This window comes from Haplochromis burtoni, unplaced genomic scaffold, assembly GCF_018398535.1.
Source record: "Haplochromis burtoni strain Fernald_Lab_line unplaced genomic scaffold, NCSU_Asbu1 Contig_74, whole genome shotgun sequence".
Taxonomy (NCBI): Eukaryota; Metazoa; Chordata; class Actinopteri; order Cichliformes; family Cichlidae; genus Haplochromis; species Haplochromis burtoni.
The window spans coordinates 2,022,843-2,039,469 of NW_024582435.1; the positions used below are offsets into that span (position 1 = coordinate 2,022,843).

At 46.0% G+C, this 16,627-nt stretch overlaps 4 protein-coding genes across 23 annotated transcripts in view; all 4 read right to left on the reverse strand.

Annotated features, from left to right (window-relative positions):
* The window catches only part of nepro (nucleolus and neural progenitor protein), a 9,413-nt gene extending 8,293 nt beyond the window's left edge, over nucleotides 1–1,120 (reverse strand). For both annotated transcript variants that reach the window (XR_006054518.1, XM_005925904.3), the window contains exons 1-2: nucleotides 891–1,120; nucleotides 601–755 (exon numbers count right to left, since the gene is read on the reverse strand). Coding sequence is in view for 1 of the 2 variants with exons in the window: in XM_005925904.3 (XP_005925966.1) it covers nucleotides 601–755; nucleotides 891–975 (240 nt within the window). In the remaining variant the exon portion in view is untranslated. The remainder of the gene's footprint in view (nucleotides 1–600; nucleotides 756–890) is intronic.
* Nucleotides 1,121–1,225: 105 nt separating this feature from the next.
* Nucleotides 1,226–4,116, reverse strand: tex30 (testis expressed 30). 2 transcript variants are annotated; one of them, XM_005925899.3, is made up of 5 exons: nucleotides 3,988–4,116; nucleotides 3,066–3,302; nucleotides 2,899–2,950; nucleotides 2,349–2,563; nucleotides 1,226–2,175 (listed from the first exon to the last, which is right to left on the reverse strand). In XM_005925899.3, exons 1-5 carry the CDS (start codon nucleotides 4,003–4,005, stop codon nucleotides 1,933–1,935), a joined length of 765 nt encoding a protein of 254 aa, XP_005925961.1. In that variant the 5' UTR covers nucleotides 4,006–4,116; the 3' UTR covers nucleotides 1,226–1,932. The 2 variants fall into 2 exon arrangements, with proteins under 2 accessions (XP_005925961.1, XP_005925965.1); XM_005925903.3 differs by having other exon boundaries at nucleotides 3,820–4,116.
* A 640-nt stretch (nucleotides 4,117–4,756) lies between these two features.
* On the reverse strand, nucleotides 4,757–10,797 carry poglut2 (protein O-glucosyltransferase 2). 2 transcript variants are annotated; one of them, XM_005925884.3, is made up of 10 exons: nucleotides 10,660–10,797; nucleotides 8,530–8,735; nucleotides 8,180–8,385; nucleotides 7,225–7,302; nucleotides 6,850–7,022; nucleotides 5,904–6,141; nucleotides 5,600–5,809; nucleotides 5,429–5,518; nucleotides 5,145–5,249; nucleotides 4,757–4,897 (listed from the first exon to the last, which is right to left on the reverse strand). In XM_005925884.3, the coding sequence occupies exons 1-10, from the start codon at nucleotides 10,671–10,673 to the stop codon at nucleotides 4,880–4,882; spliced, it is 1,338 nt and encodes a 445-aa protein (XP_005925946.1). In that variant the 5' UTR covers nucleotides 10,674–10,797; the 3' UTR covers nucleotides 4,757–4,879. The 2 variants fall into 2 exon arrangements, with proteins under 2 accessions (XP_005925946.1, XP_005925945.1); XM_005925883.3 differs by having other exon boundaries at nucleotides 10,305–10,790.
* Nucleotides 10,798–13,189: 2,392 nt separating this feature from the next.
* The window catches only part of stxbp5l (syntaxin binding protein 5L), a 133,564-nt gene continuing 130,126 nt past the window's right edge, over nucleotides 13,190–16,627 (reverse strand). For all 17 annotated transcript variants that reach the window (XM_005925888.2, XM_005925886.3, XM_005925887.2 and 14 more), the window contains 3 exons: nucleotides 16,496–16,607; nucleotides 15,903–16,123; nucleotides 13,190–15,679 (listed from right to left, as the gene is read on the reverse strand). In XM_005925888.2, coding sequence (XP_005925950.1) covers nucleotides 15,638–15,679; nucleotides 15,903–16,123; nucleotides 16,496–16,607 — 375 coding nt within the window. In that variant the 3' untranslated portion in view covers nucleotides 13,190–15,637. The remainder of the gene's footprint in view (nucleotides 15,680–15,902; nucleotides 16,124–16,495; nucleotides 16,608–16,627) is intronic.

The following is a 16,627-nucleotide window of genomic DNA, read 5'->3' on the forward strand; positions in this document are numbered from 1 at the left end:
TTAATATGACATTTATGACTAAAAGGAGACTATACCGGAGTCATATCGGTATCCAAATCTATGACATCAGTATAGGACACACAGACGTGGCGTCATCCATCCCTACTGTGACCGACAGGCTGCCTGGCTGCATGGAGGAGGAACATGTTGTCGTCGTGTCGGTGTTGTTCCCACATCATCATGAAAATGTTGTTCCAGGATCAACATTGCAAGTGACCAATCACATTGTTGTGACGTTATTCTTTGGCGCGCCAAGCCATTCGTGCATTTATGAAATTCCAGTGTTGCAAGGACAATATCAGTTCTGCTCAGCGTTTATTAAAGGGTCAGGGTCCGTTGATCGGCGCACAGAGGCGGTTTCTCGCAGCTTCAGTACAGTTTTTTGTTTTACGGAGGTTTTTCCCGAAGTCGCAAAAGTATGACGTCACAACATTCTGATTGGTCACTTGCTATGTTGATCTGGGAACAACACCGACACGACGATATCAGATCGTGCTGTCGGGTACACCTGTACGTGACTCGGAGCTCAGGTGGGCGCGCTCCGAGTTGCCCTGAGCTCTTAATGAACACACCCACGGTTGCCCTGGAGACAGCGCTCACCTGCTTCAGCGCCTTGAACGTCTTGTTGCCCCGGTAGCTGTTGTTCAGGACGTACAGCAGCTCGTACAGCAGCCGGACCTCCGTCTGAAGCATCTCACTGCGGAGCAGCTTCAGCACATTTCCGCGCTCCGTCAGCAGCGTTTCAACGTCTGCAGCTGCACAAACACAAACATCATCATCATCGTCACCTCACAGCCACGCGGCGCCGAGTCCTGGCTCTCCCACGTGGGTCGCATGCGGCGTGTTATTTCGCACACAGCACGTCAGTGACCGCGCGCTGCGGCTCGTACCTGTCTGTGCGGTGAAGGGCACGCGGACAGCGGACACGGCGCTGGGAAAAGGGACGTTGACTCTGTTCCAGAGCTCCACGGCCATGCTCGAGTCTGCCTGAAAAACAAAATACGACCCGGAAGTCCCACAGCCAATGGCGTACGAGCACGCGTAAACGTCATCGTCTGTGTTAAAGGCACCGCAGTCGCCGAGTGTGCTCTGCTAAAGTACTTACAACACAAATGATTACTCGGAGTAGTTATCAGGAACTGATCAGAACAAAAGCGTAGAAACGATAAAGGCCAATAAATATTAAAATTATGAAAACACAACGAGGATAATGACAATAAACGTGTTTTAATAGAGCAATGGATTATTAACACAGCATTTGTAAACATATACGTTATTCCTGTTTGCACACAATAACAGAATAATTATTTCATCCAAACAAACACGGTGAGGGTCAAAACTGAAGCCCCTGAAAAAGTGACCTTTATACTGAAACACAGCACAAACCACCGCTGTGCCACAAGGTGCTGTCAGGAGAACAGCCCTTTATTGTGACAGTACAGGCAGGAAGCAAGCACTCAACTTCAAACCGAGGGTCGTCTTCCACTTTACACTCATAGAGGAACTTCAGCGAGGGGTCGATGTGAAAACCTCCATGTGAAAGAGTTTCTTTCAGCTCCTCTCACAACCCGACAGCATCACCATCCCCTCGGTGTTCTCCTTTGTGCTGCAGGCGGCCTCTGAGGGGCTCCTCCTGACCCATAAACCAGGACTGTTCTTATGTAACACATTAAGGCTCCTCAATCCCAAACAAACGTCTTCTCGTGTACAACTCCTGAACTGTTTGTTGCATAGTTTTTAGTGCTGCTAAAAGTAGTCTGTGCAGCAGAAAAACACCTTTAAACTGTAATGAGTTATGACTTCAGATGAATACGGAGAGGAAGTGTGAGGAAGAGTAATGTCTGCACAGACTGATTTATCAACATTCATCACCATGTTGCACATTAAGATTCGGGTTTCACATACTGTGCAGAATAAAAGCTCCCCGTGTGTTCACACAGACGCCCACTGTGAAATACTGCCATCATTTATTGGAACAAAAGCAACAGATTTAACGAGAGGACATGAAGGGGCCTGTGCCGCCTGATTCCTGATCCAAGAGATGACTTTTAGGTTCACTTCCTCCATCACGGACACCTCAGAACGGCCTTTCACCTTCAGTCCATGGCTGCCTCCTCGTAGCCACAAAATCTCAACCTGAGCTTTCATTTCTTTCACCGTCGTGTCAAAGTGAACCTGAGCGAGGACACAGAGCAGAGTGAGCACTGCAGCACGTTCAAACCGCAAGAGCAATGTCCCGTTACACAGATGCATCAGAACCACATGCAAACAGCAACAATGAGCACACAGGACAGTCTTCTAATAGTTTAATAAGGAAACATGCATTAGGTATGAATCTCATTCCTCACCCTGTCACACATGTCGTCCTCAGTGCCCGACACAAACAGCACACGCGTGTGCGCCGGCAGCACCCTTAGATCTTCGCTCCGTTGGCGGTGTGCATGCGTCTGTCCTGGGGGGTGCAGGGGGAAAGACAAGCAGATCACACCCTCCACCGCGGCCTCGGATTCCTCGCTCAGTCGCCTAGCTAAAGCTGCAGCCGCACGACACCCCATCGACCTGCCTGTGGAAACGTCACAGTGTTCAAGGACTCCCACTCAGTTATTTCTACACTGCTGCATGTCCTCGTCTTCACTTGAAACATAGATGGAGGTTCAGAGGTGAAGATGTGGTATGGTGATGTCATCAGTTAAAGGCAGGCGCTCATGGACAGAGTGCGGTCTTTAAGCCCCGGACATCAACGTCGGGTCTGTTTTACCACATTAACACTTCCCACCAAAGTAAACTGTTAAGGTACAACAATACTTTGCAAACTGAAGTACGTGAGACAAAATGACCCGACAGCGTTTCTGCTCTGAGCTCTTCCTCTTTTGTTTTGAACATCTTAAGGCTTCTTACCTCCAAAAAAGACGCGTTTTACTGTGAACCTCTGCAGTGACTTCAGGTAGTCCTACAGGTGGAAACACGTTAAACAGCACACGTTACATCATACTGGTGCTCTACAAAAAACGTGTAATATTGCACGTAAAGCAGTGAGTGCAGTTTTCTTTGACTTTAAGACGTACCCACACAGCAGTGTACGCCTTCAGCCTGTGAGCCAGGTTCAAACCTTTGCATGTAAAGCGCAGGCACAGGAAACCGTGTGATGCCAGCTGGTGAGCCAGAGAAACCAGCTGACTGAAGTTCATGTCTCCCCCGGCTCCGTGCGTGAGGATCACGGCGGTGTGAGCGTCCGACATGGCGGCAGGGACGCACAGGGCAGCATCTAAAGATTTGGCCCCAAACGGCACCTTCACCGCCTCCTGAAAGCCAGCGAGCACCGATTCAGCACCTCACAGCCAACCACTCTCCCCCCGACCTTTACAGAGCAGTGAAGGTGATTACATGGTGATACTTGAAAAATCAGAAGTCTTATCTCAAGCTGACTCACTGGTCCATCACATCCAGCAGATTACTGTAACACTCTCCAGATCATCAGCTCATTCATCCTCACACACACGTGACCACATTACTCCACACCACTTCCACACTGGCTCCCTGCGACCTTTACGATCCTTCTGTTATTATTCTGTGGTTTGGTCCCGGCACCTCTGTGACCTGCTCCATGTCTCTAACCCACCTGTCAGGTCATCAGCTGCTCCAGAGCCAGAGCTCGGGGCTGGAGGTGCTTCACTTACTGTGGTCCTGATCTTTGGAACCAGCTGCCTGCTGGTCTGAGATCAGTTCCAGCCACGCTCTTATTCAAAATCAGACTCGAAACCTTTGAATTCCCCGAGGCTTACACTTCCTGCTGCGCTCACTGCCTACAGGCTTTCTAACCTGCGCAGGTGTTTGTGTGTTTGCGAAGCACACCGAGCCCACAGGTCGTGGCGCGCGCTAGCCTCTCGTGCACCCGTCCTCTCGGTGCTCCGCTCCTGGTTCGAGTTCCGTTTCATTCTAACCTGACTCTGGTTTCTGACATGTTTGCTTTTTATTTTTCATATTTACCTCCTCAAACGTCTCCATCACAAGCAGCTTCTTCTCTGGAACACCGAGGACTTCAATACCTATTAGTGACACCTAGCGGGGAGGAGTGGTCACTACAGCGTCACCAAACCTGTATATAAAGTACTTTTTATTTTTAAAAAATAAATAAATGGTTTGAAATGTTTATGTTATGTTTCATTAAAATTATTTGTTTCAGATTGTTCGCTTTTTAATATATCTTTATCCAGTGGACGTACTGGAAACGCAGCATCATACTTCATAATGGTCAGTCTCTGTAACACTTCCCTTCCTTCCCAGTCATCCTGCACACTGGCACATTGTTGGATATTACTGACATCTGATCAATTGAAACATCACCCTACACTCTCTATCATGTTTCATACTTTCAGTTTTATCCATGTCCGAGCATCTTTGATTTTATACGTTTGATTTTATATATCACGATAAATATCTCAGCAAAAATATCACTTTGTACAGGGCAGTGTCTCCTCACCAACAGCGACTCGATGCTTTGTGGTTCAAATCTAAACCATGCAACAGGGTAATGGTCAGTTATAAACAGCAGCATTAACTTTTTGACACTTCCGTTTGTTTACTTTTTCACAAGGATACGATTTTTATTTTAAATGTTTTCCGTTCTGTTTTATCCGTCAGGTAAACTGAAGGCGTGGCCACGGCTGATTTTCCAACAGGTACAGCGGTCAGCTGCTCAACCTCAGGGCTGACACTAAACCTCACTGAGTAAATAATCTGACATCAGAGAGAAAAACACGCTCTGAACACATTAAAAGCATTTATTGAAAAATAAGAATCAGATATTCAAACCATAGTCATACAATTGATCGGCACTTTAAAAGAAAAGGCTGTCAGTTATGAAGTGGGAGGAGCTCAGTCACAGTTCATCCTTCACCTGAAAAACAAACATGAAAACACTCCTGTTAGAACAGCACGTTGGTCCAAACGTTCACTCTAACGTGCCTTCTTGGTGGTTGCAGTGATGCCTCACGTACACCAGATGGCGCCACAGACTGTAGAATAATAAAACTATCCCAGATTTAACGTTGTTTCCTCTTCTTAACGTGCAAAGAGTAAAATAAGATCATTAGGATCTGCAGACACAAGCTGCAGAGCAAACAAAGCATTTGGGTGTTTCTCACGTTTGTCCTGTGGCAGGAACATGGGAACAGGTCATCAGCAGGCTGCTCCACGACTTCCATGTCCTTCCGGATCTTCGGCTCGGTGACCTGGAGTTTGGCGTACTCCTAGTTCGCACGCATAAATATGACATGTGAGGGAAGTGCGACACATGTACATCGGTCCGAATGAAGAATGATCAGCATTGTGTCAGTGCGACGCAGCGCGAGCACAGTAAGACTGCGTGAGTAGTAACATTGTATACTTTTTCAGTCGTGCAGTAACTCTGAAACTGTAATCACATTACCTTGATCAGTATGTAGTAATAACAGAAGATGGTGTCTCCCATGAGGTGACTGCGGGCAAACTGCTGACCTGCGAGAGCAATTTTCTTTGCCTGAAAGAAGAAAACAAAATGACACCACCTTCACTTGTCATTAGTGAAACCAGCGAGGATCCAGTCACGTGTTCTCGTCACCTCTTCATCGTGGTCACGCGCCCACTGGATCTTCTCCAGCAGGTCTCCCAGGTCTGCCCTGACAGGGATGTAGTGCTCCCACGCTCGAAGCTGCTTGTAGAAATGTTCGTAGTACCCAGAATCCTGCTTCAGGACCACGCTGTCCCCCGCCAGCAGGTACGGCAGCCGATAAGCTGCCACAGTGCCATCAATGTTTATTTGGTACTTGTACTGGTGATGCATGGACACAATGAAAACACACACACATTAGCATAAGGATATCTGACGTAATAAAAGCGTTTTTATGGAATATAATTCATCTCACCTTGAAAAAGTCAAAAAACGAAACATGTTTGACGAGCGGCCCGTAGAGGCTCTCGTCGTGTTTGAAGAAGAAGAAATTAGTAAAGGCGGCGTCTATGATGTGCGGGTGAGCCCTCGAAAGCTTGACCAGCTCCAGGCGCTCCTGTCGGCTGTCCCGCCCCCTCCAGAAGGCGGTGGCGTTCTTCTCGGGCCACGGCGGCCCCGTGTTGGCCTGAACCGACATCATGTCCAGGCTCACCCTGTACGGCACAGGACGTGCTGAATGTTACATCCTCTGCAGTTTGTGACATCACTAACCTCACAGGTGAGGGTCCAACATTAAACAGCTCTCATCATCACACCTGCATTAAATATCAACTCAAACAGCAGAAAGGTGAGAGGAGGAAATGCAGGTTCATACTGCAGCCTGCTTACTGACGGCCTCGGTGATGGCAGAGCACGCGTACATGAAGAGGAGCAGGAACCAGGTGACCCTGAATCCTCCCTTAGTTATGCTGCAATAGGCGTAGGCTGCTGGGGATTCCCATGATGCACTGGGGGTTTCTTCTTCTCTCACTATGTGTTAACAGACCTCTCTGCATTGAATCATATCTGTTATTAACCTCTGTCTCTCTTCCACAGCATGTCTTTATCCTGTCTTCCTTCTCTCACCCCAACCAATCACAGCAGATGGCCCCGCCCCTCCCTGAGCCTGGTCCTGCTGGAGGTTTCTTCCTGTTCAAAGGGAGTTTTTCCTTCCCACTGTCGCCAAAAGTGCTTGCAGATAGGGAATCATACGATTGTGTTTTTGTCTGCATGTATTATTGTAGGGTCGACCTTACAATATAAAGCGTCTTGAGGCGACTGTTGCTGTGATTTTGTGCTGTGTAAATAAAACTGAATTGAATTTACTGCCAGTTTCTGTGGTAACGTAGCAATACTTTAGCTGAATCCACACAGAGCTTTACCTCCCCATGGTCTCCAGGACGGACTCGGTCAGGTCATAGGTCGGCATGACGATATCTCTGGTGTTATTGGAGCCACACCAGGAGAAGATGGGATGAAGCTTCTCGGGAGGCTTCCTCTTCTCCAACGGCCAGTCACCGAGATTAACAAAGAACTCCACATCAGGGAGCCGCACCTGAAAATGTTTCATGATAATCATTACTGTTGCCACCGTCTGATCGCATATCTGCACTGATGATGACGATGATAACCAGCATGCACTGCACCAGTTGTGTCTGAACGTTTCATCCCTGATGCATCAACATATACAGACATTAAAATCAAAGTGTGTTTCTGGTCGTCTGAGCGACGGCTGAGTAAACGTAAACACAGATTACCTTTCTGGTGAGAGACAGCAGGACGGCATCCATAAAGATTCTAAACCCGACATGTTCCCCAAATGTCCTCACGTAGATCTAAAGACAACATTACAGAAAACAGCTGCTCACCAATCCAAGATTACCTTCACAGGTAATAGATTACACCGCTGCACAGGATTACAGGAGTCAGTGGCAGCTGAGTCGTTACTGCAATGATACAGTGACTTTAGTATTTCATTAAACTATAAAGAAAACAGACAGAGCTGTAAAATGATGCAGACATTAAAATAATTAAACAACTCAGCATGCTGGGAAATGTGGGAATGACTTTTATCCTTCTCGTTCATTTAAAGTGTTCAGATATGAAGTGAACACAGAGCACATTTATCCACAGCTCACATTCAAATTTGACAAACACACAAAGACAAAGCAGTTTTTGATGCAGTTTAACGGACGGACGGAACAAAGCAACAGAAACCCTGAAGTGTGACACTCGTCACATTCACCTCTGATAAAGGGACTCGGCTGCACTCACACACACAGTATGAAATGCAGTAGCAAAGTACTACTGTAGTAGTTTTTACTACTAAAAGCATCAATTTCACTTTACCACAGTCATACCTTTAGAGGGAACTAGTCATGGAAGCGGAGACGTTCCTGAATATTCTCATGTAATGCGAGCAGTGTTAGACTCATCGCTATCACAGCAGCACTCATGCACACCTGGCTCTGCTCTTACAGGTGAGTCACACAGCTCCAGGGTCCAGGATGAAGGAACATTACTCTTCATATTCTTCCCTTCTACACTCACCTTTGGATCTGATGTGTGTGTCCAGAGGCCTACATGGTGTCGTGGTTTAAGAAGGCCTGGCTGGATGACTGAGAGGCCCACAAGCTGACTTTCTCAGCTTCCTCTCAGGTAAAACATAAACATCTATGATACGTCTGTGTTTGTTTCCCCAGGTGGAATCACCTTGTTGTCTTTGACGGTGTAGTGGCAGAGGCTCTGCCGCTGTCCGAAGCGCTGTGGGATCTCCTGTGCGTTACGATCTGGGTCGACGCTCGGGTAAAAGGACAGGTCCCTCTCTATCTGTGCGAAGGACGGAGGGCAGTGCATGTGGGCCTCCCACGCAGAGCCGCTCTCCCGGGGACAGTCGCATCCCTCGTGATAGACCGGGCCTGCAGACGACAACACTGACTCATTAAGTTTCTGGATCCAGCAAAAACAGCAGGTGAAGACTCAGGATTGGAGCGTGAGCAGGAATCAAGTCCATGATGTCATTTATCAGAGTGAACATCGCAGCTTCACGGACCGCGCCCTACCTTTGAGAACAAACGGTGACTTGGCAACGTGCTCGTTCTTCAGCAAAACGTGGATGTGAAGCTCCGAGTAGGTGGCGTACATTCGGTAGCGGACCAGGAATGAGCCATCCCGACGATCCAGGACCTGGATCCAAATCCTGGTGAACTGCTCCACAGGAGACACAATCTTTACTTCAAAGGTTTTCTCACCAGGTGATGCAGTCAAACTGTGGGAGGAGGGAGAATACAAAGATATCTACTGCTGCTCAGGAGGACAGCATCTCATCTTATAACAACAAATACGAGCCGATGTTTACAAAGCAGCGGACTGAACCTTTGCCAGTTCATCATCGTATGGTTCATTTCAGCGCTCACTCACAGTTTATACTCTCTACATACAAGAAGGTTTAAAGTTTGTGTGTCACAGAAAACATCTGTGCCGTGGTGGTCTCCTAACAGATGTGTCTGGGTAACTTGGATCGTCACTCAGAGTAACAACTTGTGCACTGTTTTTTATGGTTGGGTGCACTTTCTGCACAGTCAGTGTGTCTGCACCAGCTCACGGTGCAGTAATGACTGTAGCAGGCATGATCACCACAGAGAGGAGGCACCTTTGATAAGCTCCTGCAACTGTGTGATGAAAAAGGTCATTGGAGGCCGTCTGACATCGTCCTGCCTGTGGTTTGTCTGTCGTATCTGCTCTCACAGGTCAAAACTTCAGATTTAACACCACACTTTATTTTATATAGTGTTCTTTTGTAGTCATGCATTTTGGCTTATAAGTACAAATAGATAAGATAAAATGTTCTCTAAAGGTTCTCTTGAGCAATAGTTCTCCAGTTTTCTGAAGGTGTCTCAGTGTTTTTCTTTGGACACCCCATCAAAGGAGCTCTGATTCAAGCATAAAAATCCACCGAGCGATGGTCACTGTTCACTGATGCCTCATCAGAGAAGATTCAGTGAAGGACGGCTGAAGGGAAACAGGAGGAAAGGCTGAGGCTGAAAATGACACCAGAACTGGACTGAAGGTCAGAGGAACAGGTGTGATGGAGAGATGGATCCACATCATGGTCAGTGTGTACGAGGAGGTCAGGAGGAGGTCCAGCAGTGAGCGTCTGCAGCCATCTGTGAAGCACGGTGGAGGCTGTGTCATGGTTTCAGGTTCTTTGATAAACTGATGAATTACAGAGTCTGATCCACCACGCAGGAACATCTGGAAACATCTCTTTAGCATGACACTCGGACCTCAGCTCCACTGAAGCAGTGTGGGATCATCCTGACAGAGAACACAAGCAAAGGCAGAAACATCCAAGGAAGAGCTTTGACTGTCCTTCAGGAAGCCTGGAGAACAGTTCCTGAAGGTCCTCACAGAGCTGCTCAGAGAGCTCAGACTGTGCTGAACAATAAAGCGGTCATACTAAATATTCACTCTGACGCTTTTTGCAATCACATAAACTCTTTCTTTGCTGCATTTCCATATTTATCAGCACATTCGTGTCCCCTTTCTCTTCTAATATAAAGAACAGAGAGGTTTGACATGGCACTGGATATCTGATAGTGACACAGAGGAGATACGGAGGAGACTCAGAGACAGACGTGATTTTGCACACAGCTACATTCAGACCTTTGGTACTTCTGACTGTTAAATCACACCTGCGTGGTCACATGTGAGGTCTCCGGCTTGCACATGCGCATGATAATGAGAAAACCAGTGATGTGATTCTGACACCCCGATACGACAGTAAACTCCAGGCTCTGCAGCTGGAGTCGCATACCACAGGCCTCGCATTACTCACTTTTTCCCCGAGCTGTCCGCCGCCTGTATGTAGAAGAATCGAGCTGGAAGGACGACGCTAGCCTCCAGCCCAGGTCCCCATACTAAAGTGTTCGCAGCGCTGGGGGCCGAGCCCGCCTGAGACCCCCGCAGGTCATGCCCGAGCACAGCCAGACAGAAGAGCAGCCACCACGGCCGCAGTGCAGACATACCGGCCAATGCGCAGGCTCACACGGGTTACAGTCGTGCGAGCTCTCGGCCTCTGCCGGCCCAAACTGCCATTGTTCGTTCAACTCTGTGAAAACTGAGCGGACGGACTGAAGTCAGTGTGCAGCGTGTGAACTTCGCTTCGCTCCATCTACACTCACACGACTCACCGCAGACACCGCATTTCACATCCGGTTAGAACGAGCGCGGTGTCGCTGTTTCAGGAACGTTAACGCTGCTAGCACACCGGCAGCTAACTCAAAAAATCTTTTACAGTCGAGTAAACAATTAACTGAATGAAAGGGGGCGGGACAACAGAGCGCGTTGTGAGACCCGATTGGCCAAGAGACCGATGGAGCTCCAGGTGTAAATGTGATTGGACGGAAACACGGAAGTTAAAGTCTTGGGTACATGCTGGCCTGAATGTAAGTGGTTGGAAATGAAAACTTTACCTCATATTTAAATAACAATAACATGACTCCTCCCACTACTGGTAATAATATAAGTGATAATAAACATGTTATAAATGTCACCTGAAAGTTATAACAAACTATAATTAATGTGATTTTATACGGCGCAGTCGTATTTGTTTTACTAGATATAATTTTAATATATTTATTTGTACAAAATAGAAATGTTCTTAAATTAAATTTGTACAAATCTGAAGTCCTGAAAGATTTCAAAGAAGTTAAAGTTTACGAACTTTTTTTCCAGTGTAAATATTAAATATTCTGTTTGAAAGTGCAGTTCAGGCCATATGTGGAAAATTAAACCATTTTTGTAACTCACAGCTTTAATTCAAATAAATAAAACCCATAAATCTTCCCCGTCTCAGAGGCTCAGAAGTAGTTGGTCAGACTAACATAATTTTGAATACAAACTTTATATTTTAGTATCTGGATAAAAGTCTTTGCAATGATATTTTACTGCCTGGTGACATCACCACGTGCTGTTTCCTTACCTGAGATGCTCTGCCAGTGTCTCTCCGCCGCTTGTTTCTGAGTCTCTGCCTTAAGTTTTGTATTTAATAACTAAAGCTGCTCTGTTGGGCTGAGATCAGGTCACTGACTCAGACATTGGAGACTTTCTTTGCTTTCCTTGAGAAAGTCTTGGGCTGTTTTTGCAGTTTGCTTTGGCTCATTATCTGTCTGCACTGTGAAGCTCTGTCTGATCAGCTCTGCAGGATTATCTGAATGTGAGCAGAGAGGAAGCCCTGAGCTCTTCACAGCTCATCCTGCTGCTTCGATCAGCAGTCACAATAAAGACGAACAACCTTCTTCCACTGCAGCCATAGCCGAACTTTGGCTCGTGAGCTGTTTCCTCCTTCTCCAGTTTCTCTTCCCATTACTGCAAACAAGTGTTTATGTACCACTCTGCATCTATTATTAACTCCACAGCGCGTCTTTTGTCCCGTTTTCATCCCCTCATCCCTAACCAGTTGCAGCAGATGGCCTCCTGGTTCCTTCCCACTGTCACACATGATCACAGGGGGTCATATAATAATGGATTGCATTTATATAGCGCTTTTCGGGGCCCTCAAAGCGCTTTACAATTCCACTATTCATTTACTCTCACATTCACAACAACAGCTACAGGTGTAGCCACAGCTGCCCTGGGGCAGACTGACAGAAGCGAGGCTGCCATATCGCGCCATCGGCCCCTCTGGCCAACACCAGTAGGCGGGAGGTGAAGTGTCTTGCCCAAGGACACAACGACCGAGACTGTCCGAGCTGGGGCTCGAACCGGCAACCTTCCGATTACAAGAGGAACTGCCAACTCTTTGAGCCACGATCGCCCTGACTGTATATCATTGTAGTTCTTTACCTTCAGTATAAAGCACCTTGAGCCAACAGCTGCTGTATAAATAAAATTGAATGTAAACCGTCTTTATTTACATTCATGAAGGTGTCTCTTTGACAATAACACTCCTCCCTCCTCTGGAGTGTTAAAATGTTGTTTTTTTAACTAAAGAAAGAACTTGCGATCATCTACCTCAGCTGCCTTCTTCGGTTGATTGGGTCTGTTTTTTCTGTCTGTGTGACACGTTGATTCCTTTTCAGCCTAACGAGGGCCTCCTCGACTTCCACTGACAGCTCGTTGGGTTTGGATAAAAGCGTAACTGGTTAAACTGTTTGTCAGTCAATCGGCCAATTATTGTTGAGCCTCTGACAGTGGGGACAGCGCATAGAAATGAACAGTAAATGCAGTACTTTTGTTAAACCTTGAATAAAATCAGGGAGTCTGCACGTTAGTCGCGTATTGATTTATAAATGCACTGCACTGGTGTATAAAAGTACACAAACTGTGTTCCAGTCAGAAAACTTATGGACCTACTAAATCTAACAAAACTGTCAAAATAATTAAAGTTTCTACATAAATATGATGCACTGGTAAAATCAGGCTTTTTGCTCTTAACATCACAGAATATCACAGTTCATGAATTATTTCTGAGCTTAGATGAACTCCAGTCCTCTTTATGTCATTAGACTCACCTGGCAGGTAGCGTTGAATTTACCAGAGGAAGGACAGTTCTTAGTCTGGAAGCTTTATTACTATTGATGAAAGGTAAATGACAATAACTGCATAAACCTGATCCTGGCTTTACCTGTGGGTCAAAACGTGGTTACTTACCCGAACAAAGGTCAAACTAAAGTGCTTTTGCACTCACAGCTGGTTTAGTGACGAGAGCTCTCAGCCGTGTACATCAATCAATGTTTATTTCAATTTGCTGTTGCATCAACATATTTTCAGATCATTTTTTGTCAAGTAATTTCTATTACACTAGTATAATATCAAGAAGAACAAAAAGTGGTAGAATCCATTTAAATAAGACAAACGTTGCTGCCATCATTGAAAACCAAGTGAATGCCTCTTTAACATACTACAGTGTGAAGAACTACATCGTTCCTGTGATTTAGACAGAGCCAGAATACCAGATACAGTACCAGCAGTAACAGGTACAACATATACGAGAAAATATCCCAAGAATATACTTTATTTTTTATTTTTTTGTTTCACCTTTCACCCAAGATTGAACTGTACAGTTAATATAAAAACTGAAAACATAGAAACCGAAAACCTTCTAACAAAACACCCTGTCAGCAGAATCGGAGTTTTTTTGTCATTTTTTTGTGTATTTTGGTTTTGTGTTGTTTTTTCTGCACTTACACAAAACTCATTGACGGTACAGAGATAAGAGAGAACGACATTATTAGTTTGCTGTGTTTTAGACACCCCGTTGAACCAAATCCAGGTAGCCTGGCTGTAGGATTTCAGGTGAAGTCGGTAAAAATAAACGCGTGAAGGCCGCTCGAGCCTCAGGAATGTGTCAGCCGCCTGACAGGAAGCAGGCAAAGATGATTAGCAATGCAGATTCACGTGTTCCTCTTATTGTTTCAGGCTGTGGATGTATGTGCTGCCGTGCACGTTTCACGCGGGCGTGACGCCGCCACGATCAGCATAAAGGTCTGATGTGTGTGAGAGACGGATGCCGGTTATCCCGCGTTTGAGTTTTCAGTTCAAAATACAGACAAATACACAAGTACAAAATATCCTCCTCACTCGATGTTGTTCGTCCTTGTCGTGTGGCTACCCACTGACACGTAACACAATCACGATGTGATACACGACGACCATGTATCATGACACGTTTGTTGTTTTTAAAATACAAAAGCCTTCGTTAAAGAGGCCGTAACCATCAAATATAGGACTGCGACACAAGGATATCATAGTCATAGTCATCAAGAACGATATCGAAAGGAAGAGAAACCAAAACCGAACGAACGCCTTCATTTTTTTTTACGTACTCGACGGCTGAACATCACTGGAAAAAACTGTCACATCTCCCGAACCGCTTACTGACAAACAACTCCTCTTCATGTTCCCATCACGAAGACGGTGACAGTCACCACGAGTACTGCCTGTCATTATGAAAAGACGACTGCTCGGGTTGCACACCAGAATGCACCAACTGCAGAGTGAGGTGGAGAGAGATGTGAGGGTGTCGTTCACGTTGGCTGCTCTGGCTGAGGGAGGGTGTGGTTCTCTTTCTGCCTCACTCACACTTGCACATGCGACCTAACGTCGGACGAAGGCAGCGATAGACTCAAAGATCAGGGACAACTAAAACACGCCTTCATATTTTCACGGTCACCGTTCTCCTCTGCTGTGAGCCACAGGAAACCCGGATCAGCTCCTCCGTGGTTTTTATGGCACGTGAATATAAGTTTGTAGTATAGATATAAACACACTGACCGCAACACGCTCCCACACCCACGCCGTCTCTCGTGTTCATTTCACGGGTTTGTAAGTTGCAGCAGCTGAAAAGTGGAACTAGATTGCTGAGAGCTGAGTGTTAATACAACTGAGTTATATTTCATTTGCACTGTGCAGCCCAGAGTACGAACAACGTTTTAGCGGTTTTTAAGTGTGTGTCGACAAAGTTAACTGTGTGCGTTTGGTATATATAGTGTGTGAAGTAATATGAGCTGAGACTAGGGAGTAAAAAGAAACATTAAAAAAAGGGAAAGTAACACAACTTTTGGCTTAGTAGCAATGCAGGTATACGTTTCCCTTTTTATATATCATTTTTTGTTAATATCTCAAAAAATAGAACGTTTTTCATAATTTGTGTTGTTGGCTTACATCATAAATAAAATGTCTTTTTATGTTTGACTCATGTTAAAGTAGCATGCTGCTTTTTAATATGGCAGTTGTATATTTTTAGTCATTCATTGCTGTTTCATGCATTTCTTGTTGGTTTCTTAGTTTTTGACTATCTACACAGTAAGGTCCAGAAAAACCGCACACACACACACACAACACACACACACACACACACACACACACACACACACACACACACACACACACACACACACACACACACACACACACACTTCCAGTTCCATCTTCAGACCTTCAAATGCCGCCATCTCCTCATCGTCCTTCTCGCTGCAGGTCTAGACGGGGAACTAGCCCGTCCTCATCACTCAGCGATGTGACAGTGTGTGCATGAAGCCAAGCCAGAAGCCATAAAGACAAAGTCACTGTGCCTCTCTTTGAATGCTTTCATTTTTGAAGTGAAAGTCCCGTCGCGGCATATCGTTCCCAGCAGCATGAGGGCAGACCGAGGCCCCCGTCCTGCTATTAGAACTGGTACCACTTCTTGTCCTTGCATTTCAGCATCAGCTGGAAAAGATACAAAAGGACATCTTCTTAATGAGAAGGACTGAAAGCTTGAGAGCATTTCTTTTTATTGCATCGGGGAGTAAATTATTGATTTGCCAACAAGAGAATCATTTAATAACCACTTTTGTTGGCTTCAGTTCAGTTTTTGTTAATGTCTCAAAATCCAAAGTTGTACATTTAGATGCTCTTTATATTTTCACATCATGTTATGTTTCATTTTCACCTCATGAGCGTGCTTGGAGAAGGCTTCTGCACTAGTCATCATTAGGGCGGTGCGCTCCTCCAGCTCCCCCAGCCTCTGGCCTCTCTCATCCAGAGCAATGCGCGCCCTCGCCAGCTCGCCCACCACTCCACTAGCGGCGACCTTCATGCCCTCCACTCCTCCCTGTCCAGGGATGTGCTGCGCAAGACTCCGAGAAGCCTTCCCAGCCGCAGCCTCGCCGACTGTTGGAACGAGACAGAGTGACAGGGGTGTGGAAATCAAACGCACCCTGGGGTTCTTCAGACACGCCTCCTAATTTTGCCAACTGACTGTTTGTCATTGTTTGTCAACATTGTGTGCTCGCTCTGACTGCGATTGCCTCGTCTGATACAAGTTAAACTAGTCTGAGTATCGCCCCGTCTCACTGCGCGACCTCTTATTGGTTAGAGCGAGTGCTAGTCTCACAACCAAAGCCACAAAATCAGAAAGTACATCTTATGTAATCTGCCATGTGCAGGCTAAAGACATTCTTGTCTTATTATTAGCAGTATAATATGGTGTCATGCATTCTTGAATGCTTTATATTAAGAAAATAATGTAGACAGACAACGCACAGAGCTCTTCTCTGTCAAAGGTGTGGGCATTTCCTCCAAAGAAGCCTTTTAAAAATCCTCGGTTCTGGGCTTCTGGTGTTTCTATTGGTGTAAACAGCTCTCCCAGCATTTCCTGCAAAAAAAAAAAAAGAA

Coding starts and splice junctions, on each gene's coding strand:
- tex30 (XM_005925899.3), bottom strand. Junction 2,951..3,065: donor AGGCGTACACTGCTGTGTGG/GTACGTCTTAAA, acceptor TTCCACCTGTAG/GACTACCTGAAGTCACTGCA. Junction 2,176..2,348: donor AGGACGACATGTGTGACAGG/GTGAGGAATGAG, acceptor GTCCTCGCTCAG/GTTCACTTTGACACGACGGT.
- poglut2 (XM_005925883.3), bottom strand. CDS start 10,492: ATGTCTGCACTGCGGCCGTGGTGGCTGCTCTTCTGTCTGGCTGTGCTC. Junction 8,736..10,304: donor GCGGACAGCTCGGGGAAAAA/GTGAGTAATGCG, acceptor CTCCTCCCACAG/TTTGACTGCATCACCTGGTG. Junction 5,250..5,428: donor ATTACTACATACTGATCAAG/GTAATGTGATTA, acceptor CGTGCGAACTAG/GAGTACGCCAAACTCCAGGT.